This window comes from Lutra lutra, chromosome 15 (genome assembly GCF_902655055.1).
Source record: "Lutra lutra chromosome 15, mLutLut1.2, whole genome shotgun sequence".
Classification (NCBI taxonomy): Eukaryota; Metazoa; Chordata; class Mammalia; order Carnivora; family Mustelidae; genus Lutra; species Lutra lutra.
Window position 1 is genome coordinate 25,463,895 of NC_062292.1, and position 14,516 is coordinate 25,478,410.

Below are 14,516 nucleotides of genomic sequence, written 5' to 3' on the forward strand. Positions count from 1 at the left end.
AGAGAAGGGATTGGTGTTTTGAGCATGGAGGGGTCTTAGAAATGATCTCCTTTAGATCAATATGTGAATTGTCCCAAGAATGTACATAACTCACTTAAAGCCCCCTGGCTTCCCAAGGCATATAGTCTGTGTTCCATCTATCATGAAGTCTGAACACAGGTGGGATTATCAAGGGTTGTGTGACTTCCCCAGCCAAGTCAGATCCAACATATTTGTCCCTGAAGGCTATGGACGCAGCCTTCAGTACTGAGCATGCTTCCCGAGCCGGGAGTTGGGGCGCCTGCTTGTCCACAGTGAAGTTCCCATCACCTGCCTCTTCAGTCTTCCCAGACATCTCGTTTCTAATCCTTGCTGAAAATGGCTCTAGGAAGCCCTCCTCTGCTAATGGTTTCCCAGTCTCTGGGACGATTAACAAATAGCCAGCTGGAAGGCCACGGGGGAGACCACAGATAGGAACCCACACCCCATACCGGAGACTAAGGTGCAACATCTTCCTTTGGGGGAGCAGCCGAGGAAGGCTGCTGCGGAGACATTTATTCCCATTAATGCTGGAAATGGAAGCCCTCCCCCTCCCTACCCTGCTTTCTTCCCTCACATGGGATGATGTGGTCAGCCCACACGCTCATCACTGAGAAACTTTATCGCCTCCCACACTCCATCCCGGAGCCTTCCTCCAAAGAGCTGAGTGTGGGAATTGGCTGCAAGTCAAGCCGACGTTATTTTTGCATCCCTCCAGCTAACTCACTTGGAAATGTCATAGTGTTGGGACATGTGCTTTCCCAGCCATGCCGAGGGGTCTGCCCATATGGAGATGTGGAGCTGTGCAAGGGCACGTGTGTACTTCTTCACGCACGCGCTACACAAACACACAAACACACACGCTCATTCCCTGCAAAGGAGCATCCTCGGGGGCCTGGAGCTATCCTTAGGCAACCTTCCAGAGGGTTCCAGAGTGAAGCGTGTATTTACTCATCACCTGCGCTGTGGTCCAGAAGAGCAGCTGTGGTAGGCAGAATATTGGGTCCCCGACAGTGGGCTCCTCCTCATCCCTAGAACCTGTGAATGAGTTACGTTACCTGGCAAAGATGAATTGAGGTTGCTAAACCAGTGGCTTTAAAATGGGGAGAGTAGGGGTCACTGGGTGGCTCAATCGGTGAAGCATCTGACTCTTGGTTTCGGCTCAGGTCGTGATCTCAGGGTTGTGAGATCGAGCCCTGAGCTGGGCTCCCTGCTTAGTGGGGAGTCTGCTTGAGATTCTCTCCCTCTGCCCCTTGTCCCACTTGTTCCAGCTCTCTCTCTCTCTCTCTCTCAAATAAATAAGTGAATCTTTAAAAAAATAAAATGAGGAGAGTATCTTGGATCACCTAGACGGGCCCAGTACAATCACAAGGGTCCTTCAAAGTGGAAGAGGGAGGCAGAGGCAGCGGCCAGACCCTACGAGCTGAGACATGAGAAGGACTCCAGCAGCCACTGCCGGCTTTGAAGCTGGAGGAAGGGGGCCTGCCATAAGGAATGGGACGGCTTCCAGAAGGTGGAAAAGGCAAGGAAATGGATCCTCCACTCAAGGCTCTGAAAAGGAGCGTAGCCCTATGGACTTCCTGTGTTTAGCCCCGTGAGACGTATGTCAGACTTCTGACCTACAGAACTGTAAGAAAATAAATTAGTATTATTTTAGCCACTGGGTTTGTGATCATTGTCATGGTGCCTGTGGAAACAGGAGGAGGAAAAGGGCAGAGAAAGGACAAGCGTCGTTATGCTCCTCTTTGTAGCTCCCCAGCCCTGTTTAGGGAGACCACAAAGACCCTTCAAAGACGTGTCAGGAGTCTATGGAAGAACTAGAGCTGGAGGAAGCTTGCTGATCTGTTTTCTTTCTACATTCTAGTGACACACGATTTGGGAGGGATGTGATGTAGCTGAACTGTAAGCCCGGTGCCTGGAAGTCTTGGCCAACTGCACACTGACATTCTCCTCCCAGCTTTGTGACCTTAGGTGTGTCTCTGGCCCAGGTGGGCTAACAGCCAACTGCTGAGGTTGAATATGGCTTCGTGCCCTGGCTGGATCCAGCCAGAGGTTGACTTCTCCTGTGCCTTCTATGGGTTTTTCTTATGCTCGTCTGTTTGCTCACTTGCTTGGCTTTTGATGGAAACACAGACTAACTGGTTTCAGCAGCGTTTTTAACCCTCCATTCTCGGGCTTCGTTCTGCCTGTTGGGCTGCCGAGGAGGGTTCACACACCTGCTCGATTTCATAGCCCCCCCGCCAGCCCCGGCCACAGACCCTCACTGCCCTTTTCAAGATATGTAGCTTTTATGGGTCTGCAAGGAGCACAGGCTCCCAAGCTAAAGCAAATTTCAGTTGCCATCCACAGAAATCACTTCTACCCCAGATCTTTCTAGAGGCCAGTCCTGGCCACAGAGAAATACGTAAGATTTGGCGAGGGGCGTTGGACCAGTTTTCTAGACTCAAGTCTAGCCCTCTTCCCCTTTCCTCGGTCTGAACCACTGCCTCTCTGCCTCTCTCTCTCTGTCTCTCTCGAGCTCAGTTTGGCAGGGTAGCACAGCTCCCATTTTGTGCCCACTCTTTCCAGACTCCCTTTTGTGGCCCATTTAAAACCACCTTCCTTCAGGACGTACCTTGGCATACTTCCCTCTGTCTGCCCTCCCAGAGTCATGTGGGGCTCTTTGACTCTGGGCCTGCCTCTTGCCTGATGTCTCTACAGGGAGGGAGGCCAGGCAGTTAGAGATTACCCAAGTCCAGATGTCTTCCAGAGATTTCCCTCTTCAGAGGAAGCGCAGCCCCCAATTCCATTTAATAAAAGCCAACCGCCACCGGAAGGATAGGTGTCTCAGGCTTTTGTCCCTGTCAAGTCCAGCCCAGCCGTGTCTGAGGAGCCCAGCTTCAAGGTCTTTCCTTAATCCTTTGATGAGATTTGCACCCCAGTCCCTCACCTGTGGGATGGGAAATGAGGGGAGGCACGGTGCCGTATGGGTTACTTCAAGGCGTCTGACCTTGGGTGCCAAGCACAAATCAAGGGTAGCCCTTTCCTGGCCCTCCCTGGATCACCTCGATCGTCCCTTGGTGGGCTTCTACACCCTGGCAGTGTGCTCACCCGTGCGTGTCTCCTGCAGGGCACACTCCCTCCCGCTTGGGCTCCTCTCTGTGGCCGTGACACGTCTCTCCATTGGATTCCTGCGAACACCGCCACCGAGTCGGCACGTCATGTGTTCCCCGCCATCTGTCACAGCAGATGCAGAGACTGTAACACTTCTAGCTTAGGAGGGCATCCAACACCCTTGCGGGGTCTTTAAAATTCACAGCTAACAGTCGGAGCTTGTGTTCGCACGAAACCCCTCTTAAAGTCAAGAGTTAGCATTCGGTTGCCATAGCAACTTTCCTCCTCAAGTCTGAACTCCTTTCCGTGTAGATGGCCAAACTGGTTTTGAGGAGGAAGGCAGAAGGGGGGAACGTTTGGTGGGTTCCGGAAATGAGGATCATTTGGGAGGCAGATTTTGGCTATCCTCCGCCTCTAGCCTGATATGTTTGAAAATGTCTCCGTTGCTCTGACTTTGGGCTGCACGTGACATTATACGGAGGAAAGCTTTCTCTCTTGTCAGCGGTGTCCCCACATAGTCTGAGTGATGGAACCCATAAGGAGATAATGACTTTGAAGGCAATCTGAGAAAGGTACATGCGTTTTACAAAGGGTACGAATCACCGTCGTTAGGAAAATCAAGCTCTGCGTGAACTCTGAGTTGTTAGTGCATTTATTTTTTACATGTTTTGTGGCAACTAGCTATCAAACGTGGAAGGGCTCCCTTTTTTGTCAGTCCTCATTTCTAGGGCAAGGCCTCCAGCCAAGACCCCTCCGAGAGTCAGAGTGATGGGTCTGACGACCTCTTGAGGTTACTTCCTGCTTTTTAATGTTGCACAAGGACAATCGGGAGAGGATCTTCTGAAGGGAGAAGGAGGTCTGTACCCTCTACCCATTAATCGCCTTTGATTTCTCTATCTTGAGAGTGGGGGTAGTGGTGTTATTTATAAATGTAGGGCAAAATTTTAAGTTAATTAATTTTCCATTACACTCTATGAACAAAAATCGCTACTCGTGCAGAAAAGTGAACCTTGTTCCTGCCCCTGTGTAGCTTCTAGTCTTGAACCCCTGCTTTCCTTGAAATTGGTAAGATAGGAGGCCTGGCTCCTTGGTGATTTCCTTCTTTTATGGGCCTCTGGTACTTGCCTTCTTTATCTTTCCTTCTCCCAGAGAAACAGCCTTCATCTGAAAGCTTTATTATCACCTACCTAGTTTCAGACTTTGGTTTCCTGGTTCCAACCCTAGCTCCCTGATGATTCCTGGGTACAGCTCAGTAGCCCTGAAACTGGTGAATTTGAGCCTGTGGCAAATCTAGCTCATGTAAAGCCTGAGTGTCCCACACTGTCTCGTACTGACCTCATAGTCTGTGTAAAGCCCCCACAGACTAAGAAATCGCTAGTTTTCGCTTCACTCCTCAGCACCTTGAGCTAAGCAGGTGTGGGGGGAAGAATATGAGTGTTATCTAGTAGTGGGCCCCGATGGGGAGTACCTTAGAGGTCCATCTTGAAAGGATGGCTAAGCTTAGATCCTAACAAAAAACTCATTTCTTTATAACCTACCCAATCCCTTCCCTCATAACTGTGGGGTCCCTTTGCTTCATTTTTGTTGGTTTTTGTCTTTGAAAAAAGAAAATAGCCCTCAAAGCTATTATTCTAGGTGTATCCTTTTCTAAGTGTCTCTTGCTCTAGAAAGATGAAGGAACTGTATGCCCCTTCTCTCCTTAGGGCAAGCCACTTTTGTGATTTACAGATTAAAGGAAGTCACACCCTGTTCTTTTACGTGCAAATTAACCAGCCAGTGAAGAGTTAACACTAGTGCTGTAGTAGGACTGGTCTCAGCAGTTTAGGGATACATAACATTACATAACAAATTATTAATATAAGGGAGCAGGAGCAATTTTTTTTTCAAGATCAGCGCTAAGGCAGGCAATGATTCTTAATCTTTGGGGGGTCTTGAATTTGCTTGTAAATCAGAAGAATGTCATGGAATCCTGCTGTGGGAAGACGCACATACATGCATATACAGTTTTGCATACAATTCCAGAGGGGTTGTGAACCCCTTGGTGTATTAATGGAGTAACTAGTGGTAATGAAGCAGAGCAATATAGATAGAGAATTGTGGGAGGTTCTTCTGTTTAACAGCTCCAAAATCATTAGCCATTTTCATTTAAAAACAAAAACCCGGAGTTCCTACAAAAACCATAATAGATATGAGTGGCCTCCTTGAACCATGTGGTGGTTCTGTGGGTGAACAGCATGGCGTGGTGGAAATTAAGGTCCAGAGTCAGAGTCAATGATTCAAATATTAACTGCACTTTATAAGCTGTCTCTAGATCCCTTCATTTTTCTGAGCCTCAGTTTCCCCTATCAGCATGGCATAGCTAATAATACCTACTTTTCAATTTTCTTAGAAATATTTGGTGAAATAAGTCACTTAGGTGCTCTTTAAACACTCCTTGCTCACCTAATAGGTGTCTTGCAGGAGACGGGGCACCCGGCAAATAAGGATGAAAAAGCCCTTTTGCTCAAAGCGTTCTTGGTCTTTGTTTTTACGGAGCACATTTGTAGGTTCTTTGTAAATGTTGGGTTCCTCTACTAGTGAAACTCAGCCCGTGGTAGCAAATGGAGAGATGGAGGGTGTGTTCATTCACGTGGGCGGCAGAGATGGGGATGTGTGGCATAATGGGATTTATTGTTTCATCCACACCACTATTAGAGTCGGAGTTTCATGTAATCATTTCATATTCATTTTCTCGAACAGACATGTTAATCAATTGCTTCCTGTTTCTTCTTCCTGCCCTGCTTCTAAGGGGAATGCCTCTGCTACGAAGGTTACATGAAGGATCCTGTACACAAGCACCTTTGTATTCGGAATGAATGGGGCACAAACCAGGGGTAAGTGCAGGGGATGGCAAGAGAGCCAGTTCCCAGCTGTCACCCTTCTTCGTGCAGCCAAGACGCGGAGCAATTGCACGCAGGGGAACGCAGCTAAAGGGTGGTTATATTCTGAATCGCGAATGGGTAAAAATGTCACCGTGCATTTCCATATTTATACCATCCCAGTGACGTCCGTGTCATCTTTTTCTCCATTTACGAGTTCAGAGATGATGCCTCTGACTCGCAGCCCCACAGCCTCCAGCTGGGATCTGAAAAATCAAGCTGTCCCTGCCTTCTTTCTCTTTCCACCGCCAGTCACCAGGCTTCCACAGGCAGAGCTTAGCTGAGGATTTTGTTGGAGAGGCACGAAGCCACGCAGACTCCCGTGTGGCTCTCCCAGAGCTTGAGGAGCTTTGAGAGACGGACATGAGAAGAAACGTTAATTTCCCCACCTCATTTAGCAAGGGTGACGTGCGGGAGTGCTCCACAATGAGTCACAGTACTCCTGCTAGGTCCCCAGTCACCCTTTCTCCCTGAGACCTTTGCTTTCCCCCAAGCACACGTGACTGGGATAAGAGTTCCCTTGTCTTGCCTTGTCCTTTTATTATTATTTTTTTTACATTAAAAAAATTATTGTGATAAAATCTACATTCCATAAAATTGAGCATTTCAGTCATTTGAAATGTATGATTCAGTGGCACGGAGATCATTCACATGGCCGTCAGCCATCAGGACTGCGCGTTGTCCTTTGCTTTCTAGAGGCAACTTTCTACTCTGTTTTGGGTGCCAAGAGCTTGCTTTCTGCATTGGCTCATTCGTGGAGCAGGGTGGGAAGAGAAAGGGATCAATAAACTCTAATAATAGCAGTCGATGGAACAGGGAACACTAGAAAGAAATCAAGGCACAAGCCACCTGAGAGTGATTGCTTTTGTGCAGGTTGGAAATGTGTTTGCAGCCTGACAAGGTAGAAAAAAAAAAAAAAAAAGGCGCCACCGTCATTTCATACATTGCCATGGAGGACTGCTATCCCCGAGGTCGATGATCTGCCCCCTTTGTAGGATTCTGATGAGACCAAGCCTAGAATAGTGAGTGTAGTTCTGGACTCTCTCAGCAATAAATATGGAGACAAATGGGTGAGAGTTTGGAGAAGAGCAATAAAAATGATTGAAGAGCCCAAGGGAGTGATTTATGATGAAGGATAGAAGGACTCAACTCGGAGAACTGGTCAGCTGATGACTAAGTCAAGGCATGATAGATGCCCATCGATGTTAGAAGAGGGCAAATGTTCTGGAACGGGTTGAGGTTGAGGAATAAGGACAAGAGAGAATGAAGTTAGGGGAAGGAAATCTGAGTCACAGGTCAGAAAACTTGAGGAAGTCAAAATGCCATGAAATTTTTCTGTTGGTGGAAATGAAGGATTGCCCTGTTTCCATTGAACTTGAGATCACATCAGAGAGGCAGTCCCCCTGATTTGGAGGAAGATGTTTGTAGAAGGGTATAAATACACGTGAGGTTGTGTGTTGTTGAAAGACGGGTTGGGGGCGCCTGGGTGGCTCAGTGGGTTAAACCTCTGCCTTCAGCTCAGGTCATGGTCTCAGGGTCCTGGGATCGAGCCCCACATCGGGCTCTCTGCTCAGCAGAGAGCCTGCTTCCCTTCCTCTCTCTCTCTGCCTGCCTCTCTGCCTACTTGTGATCTCTGTCTGTCAAATAACTAAATAAAAAATCTTTAAAAAAAAAAAAAAAAGAAAGACGGGTGGGGAGGGCCGAGGACTTGGCTGATAGATGTCGGGTAGGGTATGAATACAGAGACCCATTCGCTGTTTAGAGTCACCTTAGTCCCCTCCCTCTCTGACCCCTGAAACGTTTGCATCGCAGATGGGGAGCCAGAATTTTAGCCCTAGTGATGGCCGAGCATCTCGGTTCACCGTGATTCTGAGTAAAATGTTGTAAAGGGTGATGGATAACCAACTCTCTATCATTTAGCCTGCAAACTTGCTGCTGAAGAAAACGACAAAATATAATTTTGCTTTTTGCCCTGAATGATCCAGGCTGGCCCTCTGCAGTGATTGGATTTGGTGGCTAATCGCTCAAGCCTCCATGTCCCTCGCCTTGCAGACAGATCATGAGAGGACGGGCCTGGCTTCACTTGGTAATTGCACAAGGGTTCGTCATCCCCTCTGGCTGCGTTGTAGAGGCAGTCTTAGGATGTAGACAAGAGCCTCCAGGGACTCAGTGGAGGCCCCATGTGGGTGTCATTTAAAATAAGACAGGCTAAAGCACCGAGTTGCAGACTGACAGGAACATTAGCCCCAGGAAACAGACAAGGAGACCTAATCTGTCATTTCCATCTCTAATTTCCATTATTCTCTGATCATCACTGTCTGTGAGGTCTCGTTTTGGACACTAATAAAATAATGGAGCAACTGTTAGGAGGGAAAAAAGTGACTATCTTGGGGATAATGGAACCAGGAGTGATAAGCAGCATGGGTTTATATGTATATAAAAAATGCCAGACAAAAGACTGCATTTCCCTCATAAAATGACAAGATAAATGAAAAGTGGAGGATGCCATACATCTTGATTTAAATCGGGGGTCTGATGCCACGTTTCTCTAAATGATTCTTACAAAATTAATCGAAATTGATTTGAACGTGAAGTCTGTCACTTGAATGGAAACCGGCCTGACAGATTGCCAACTAATGATACGTATTGGGGTATTATGGAAAAATCGATGGCGGGCCTGATTTTCCTGAATATTTAATGTTCTAGAAGTCGAAGGGAAGCAGCATGTGTTGGTATTTATATTTTTCACCTAATATCCTTGTATTGCATACATAAAAATAGCTGAACATTCTTTTGAAGTAGAACAAGCAAATCCCAGGCCAGTGATATTGAAAATGAATTCCCCTGTGAAAAATCTAGGTTAATGTATGAGGAGAAAAGTAGCAATAAGCTTTCATGACTTTCAGACAAGGAAGAAAATTGATTAAGGACATTAATACAAAAAATTACACCTCCAAGTTTACCCAGCCTCTCCCTGGTGCTCCAGGTTACCGAGACCATGTGTGCGCGTGCGCCTTTGAGCCGGTGTGCGTGGGTATGTGGTATGCGCATGCGTGGTGTGTGTGTGTGTGTGTGTGTGTGTGTGTGTGTGTGTGTGTGTGCAGGTTTATTCGTACAGATGCTCTCAGCCCTGCACACCATCATTTATGCGCTCACTCGTTTACGTTTTCGGCAAATATGCAGTTGATTACCTATTGTGCCAGGATAAACTAGATTGCTAATTAAAAGATGTGGTCTCTGTTCTGGAAAAACTACCAGTCTAGATAGATAATGGCTACATAACAGGAAAATGAAAATAAATTCTAAAACCTATTAAAAGAAAGAAAGGTCTATGTGATTACAGTTGAAGGGGTGACTTAGGTGACATCTAAGAACCTAGAATGGAATGTTATGGAGAAGTTTCGTAGGCTGATCAAGGAAATTCTAAGCAAAGGGAACAGCATATGTCAAAGCCTGGAGACCTAAGAAGCATGACTTCTCTAGGACTAGCAAATAAATAGCCCAGTGTAGCTTAAGAGTGCAGTTTACAGAGACAGGAGAAGAGATTGATAAAGTGGGTAAAACCTAGCTCTGGAGGAGCTCTTGCTTTCTAAGGTTTTGGATACTGAAATTCCATGTAGGTGCCCCTAAAATTGTTAGCAGAAGGGAGAAGTTCCAAGCTGTCTGTATATTTGGTGGAATCGTCCCTCACTATACGTTATCATTCTGGGTCCTTCAAAATAAAATACGGCACCTGGGTGGCTTAGTCAGTTAAGCATCTCCATCAGCTAAGGTCATGATACCCGGGTCCTGGGAATGAGTCCTGCGTTTGGCTCCCTGCTCAGTGGGGAGTCTGCTTCTCTCTCTACTCCTCTGCCCTGCTTGTGATCTCTCTCTCTCAAATAAATAAATAAGTAAAATCGTTTTTTTAAAAATTACATAAATTAAAATAACGTAAAAAGAAAACAAAAAGCAAAACAAACCCACTCAAAACCTCTTGAGACTATCTAAATTTGTATTTATCTGGATTCTGTAAGTAAAACCTAGTCCCGACATTATTCTGTAGATAACAAGTTTTTAAGAGAAAACAACAAAGAATGACAGAATCAGGCACCATGTGTGTGAGGCATGTGAGTATTGGGGGTTGCAACCATTTCTTGGTGACTCTGGTTCTGCCAAAAATGCCCATGTTGAGAAATGTGTGAGTGGATCTGGGAGGTGAAGCTAGTCACTGTTGTGAACCCAGGTGACTGGGTCAGGTCACCAGTTGTAAAATTACTGAATTCATTACATAAGAAGCTCCTATTCACTAAAAGTAAAAAAAAAAAAAAAAAAAAAAAAAAAAAAAAAGCTTCCAAAAGATTTAAACAAAGCCACAGATGACAGATTTCTAATGAGTTATTAAAAGAACATGGGATATTTGAGATTATATTTTTGGTCTTCACGGTTGGCAACAGAATCAATCATTTCCTGCCACAGCATTCCTGGTGACAGAGTTGTCCCATAGAGGACTTAGGATATAAAAGGGTCCTACCCCCAGCATGGGGCTTTACCAGGTCTTCTGTCTAACCTGCCATGAATTCACTAGAAATTGCTCAGCCTCCTATCATTGTGGCTTTATAGATACAGAGAGGGACTGTTAGAGTATATATCTAGTATTTGTTCGACAACAAGTACAAATTGAGAATTCTAACAAGAAATGAAACCAATAAATGAGGGTGGAGGAAGCAAGAGAGATTGATTTACAGGAACATATTACAGAAGCAAAAAAATTTTATTTAGCTCCTCTGGAGATTATTATTATTATTTTTTTAAAGATTTTATTTATTTATTTGACAGAGAGAAATCACAAGTAAGCAGAGAGGCAGGCAGAGAGAGAGGAGGAAGCAGGCTCCCTGCTGAGCAGAAAGCCCGATGCGGGGCTCGAACCCAGGACCTGGGATCATGACCTGAGCCGAAGGCAGCGGCCCAACCCACTGAGCCACCCAGGCGCCCCTCCTCTGGAGATTATTAAGAAAAGCTATCACAAGTTTTTTGTTGTTGTTAAATTAAAAGTGTGCCCCAGGGGCTTCTAGCTACATTTTTCAGAACACCCCATTACATAAAATTCATGCATTTGAATATTCTTTCTAAACAATAGTCTGATTTCTTATTCTGGCATCTCAGGTACAGAGGGCAACACCAAGGAGATTTCCCACTAAAGGGCCCTGGCATATCACTAGATTTCCATGCTGAAGGAGGGTGATCGAGTGATAATTCATGAGACGGGAAGAGCTGGCAGTGGGAAATGAACAGGTGTTCTCTGTGGTTTTAGAAGCTGTTGTCAGGAATCAGAACCTTCTCTCACTGCCTACTCAGGAGCCAACACGTTTACCATCATATCCCCAGATAAGGACACATGTGCGCATGTGCGCATATGCGCATGCGTACTTTTTCCGCTCTACAGCCCACGCCGCTTTCATCTGTCCCTTCCATTGTGCCAGGTGCTTCCTGTTCTCTTCTTCTATTTCTACCTCTTCTCCCTGTTGCCCCCTCCCAGGAGGGACTGCCTGGGGATTCTAAATCCATATAAGGAGCAAATGTCTCGCCCCATAGAATCCAGTTTCCTTTTCAAGCCAAGAATGAGGACGGTGTCTATCAAGGTTGTCCTCAACCCCTCTGTTGTGCTCAAAATACGTCCTTGATGGCAGTAATTATATTTGGGACTGCCTGAATGATTCCGTTCGGAACATTTCCCTGGAGACAACCCTCAGTACGATGACCAGAGACCAGTGGAGAGGATGCACCTGCCTCAGGGTTCTAGGTATGGAGCAGAAACCAGACTCCCCCGGTGACTCAAAATGAACCACAAACCTGTCCTCACCTCCTGCCCTTCTACAACTGAGCAAAGGCCTCCTTTCAGCTCTCTGAAAATCACAGGGTAAATGTCCAGCCACTGGAGGGCAGTAACTGCAACGCTGGGGTGCATCTCTGATCCCCAGTAAGGGTCTTGGGCAGTGTTTAGCCTCTTTGACCTGCCCAATGTCTCTTTAGAAGTGACTCAGCTGGAGTCAGACAGTCCTGGGTGACATATGACAGTTACTGACTTCTCTCTGTCCATTTCTAGATCATCGTCTGGCTTTGATTTTCCCACCCACGTGTCGCTGATTTGTGTCACCAATGCCCCAGTCGCCTTCCCCCAACCCCTCAGACAAGATTTGCAGGCCAGCCTGGCACTGCTCTTTTTATCTCTGGGTGCCCTTCACCCTGCCCTCCAGCCCCGTCGGCATTGTCCATGCCAGCACCTGTCATTGCCATGCCATGCACAAATGGGATTATCTTCCCATTAGCTCTTTTTGTTCTCCTTTTTTCTGTTTCTGTGTGTATGCGTGTGTCACTCTTTGTAATTACTTTAAACTTATTCACATATTCCTAACAAGGGTTCCCAGTGTATTTATTTGGCCCCTTATTTCTCATTCTTCTTTTCTTCCCTCCTTGTTCTTTGTTTCCATTTCCACCTCTTCCCCCAGAAGTCAAGGGCAATGTGGCTGTCCTTTCTCCCACCCATTCCAATGTGAGACAGATCTTCGTCTTCACTCTTGGAATTAAGTTTCAATTTCCTAGTTCCCTCTCTCTTTAGAAGGCCCGCTGTAACCTGATTCCAGCTGAACTGTTGTCCTGTGGGAGGAGGGCTGACCCCTCCCTGGACAAGCAGGCAGGAACCGATCAGTTGCATATGAAGCCCCACCTACTGACACAAGAGGGTCAGGTCCCCCACCTGGCTTGGGAGACTCTGCACCTCGTCCTCAGGGATTTTCTCAAGTGCAAACATGTTGACTTGACCTATTTTCACAAAAGGCGTGTGGTCAGTCCGCTGAGTACAGTGATGGACCTTGTAGATTACAGATAGACATCTGGCTAGTAAAAAACTGAGGGCTGAAACCTAGCCCGTGCTCTCCAAGGCAAACAAAACCTGAGACAAAGGCTATGTTTGTCCAGATGGGCACCTTTTTCTAATTTGCACGGAGGCACTTAATGAGCTGTGCTGACCCTGACTGTGGTCATTTTAGGTGATGCCCTTTGCTCCCCTCTTAGAGGCAACTATAACCTCCTTGGTTACTAAAGGTGATACAAGAGCAAAATATGCCATTAGTAATTGACTCCCTGATGCCGGTGCATGAAGCAAATACTTAAGAATCATCTGGGGAGCTTACTTAAAATATGGATTTCTGATTTCTACCTCCGGAAATTTTAATTTCATAGGTCTGGGAGAGGCTCCAAAATCTGTACCTGCAAAATATTCCCCCAAATGATTCTGAAGCGTAGCCAGACTTAAGAAACCTCCCAGAGCTGGACCCCGGAGTCTCTAGACCCCTCGCGAGGGCCCCTCTTACCACTGCACCATCCCCTGCAATGAAAATAAGAACGGGTTTGTAGGCTGTGGCTGAGGACATCTAAAGGATCCTTGCATTTTATTGATTGGGAAATTGAGGACCAGAGAGGTGAAGAAACTTGCTTAAGGTCATAGAGCTGGTGGCCAAGCTTGACAGTGCTGGGTGAGTACTGGAGCTAAGTCAGTCAGGTAAACAGATTTCAAAGAGAGTGCAGTGTGAAAAGCATGTAACACTCTGAAAGCCAGTTACCAGCGGTAGATGAGAGCTGGACATTCTGAGGTCCCCAACTGTTTCTCGGTGTCCTCCTCCCCCTCTCCCTCCCCCTGACCCCAGGGTGGAGGGACCTCCTCATCCCATTTTTCCCTGAGTGACAGGTGTCTGCCGTCCCCCCTACTGTACTGCATACCCCCTGGAGGAGGGTGAAGCTACCACTGTGTTCTCGCTGACTAGTCCAGTCACGGCACCAAGAGACTTATTTTAAACAGTGCCGGAGGCGGGAACACTCATATTTCCTCCAACATGACCACCAGGGTGAAAAAAAAAATCAACCTCAATTTACCCTCCCATCTGCTCAAGAATGGAAGATAAATTGTTTCAATTTTATAGAAATGAATGTTTTATGTCTTGCCCATGCTTTCCAGATAGTGTCCTGAATTTATATATTCTACTGAAATGCATGGATATTTTCCACTAGGAATGCTCGCTGGACCTTCAGCTTCCTTGGGTATCGGTCTAAGAATACTAGATTTGAGAGTGCTGTCATTTCCCCCGGCTTTGGCGATCTTGGCTATTTATCTTTTTTTTTCTTGAAAATAAATAGAAAAAAAAAAATCCACTCATTATCCCATGCTCAGAGAAAACTACCATTATCATTTTGGCACATGTCTTCCCAATTTCTTTTGCTATGCATCGAAAATTTTGCTTCCCCTTGTTCCCCTCAATTCTGTATATATTTTTGTTCTCTTTCATAATTTAACAATAAACATGTATTACATTTATAATCAAAAAATTTGGAGGCAAAAGATAAGGAAGGAAGCTTTAAAAGGGTCTTTGTGGTACATTCTTTTTCTTAAAACTTTTGCCATGGGGAAGTTATTCTTCATGTCTCACTAAACCCTCAATTTTAACCTGATTT

At 46.1% G+C, this 14,516-nt stretch overlaps 1 protein-coding gene across 2 annotated transcripts in view; it reads left to right on the forward strand.

Moving 5' to 3' along the window:
- ASTN1 (astrotactin 1) overlaps positions 1 to 14,516 on the forward strand; it is a 326,135-nt gene that overhangs the window by 155,734 nt on the left and 155,885 nt on the right. For both annotated transcript variants that reach the window (XM_047705323.1, XM_047705324.1), the window contains one exon: positions 5,900 to 5,984. In XM_047705323.1, the coding sequence (XP_047561279.1) occupies positions 5,900 to 5,984 (85 nt within the window). The remainder of the gene's footprint in view (positions 1 to 5,899; positions 5,985 to 14,516) is intronic.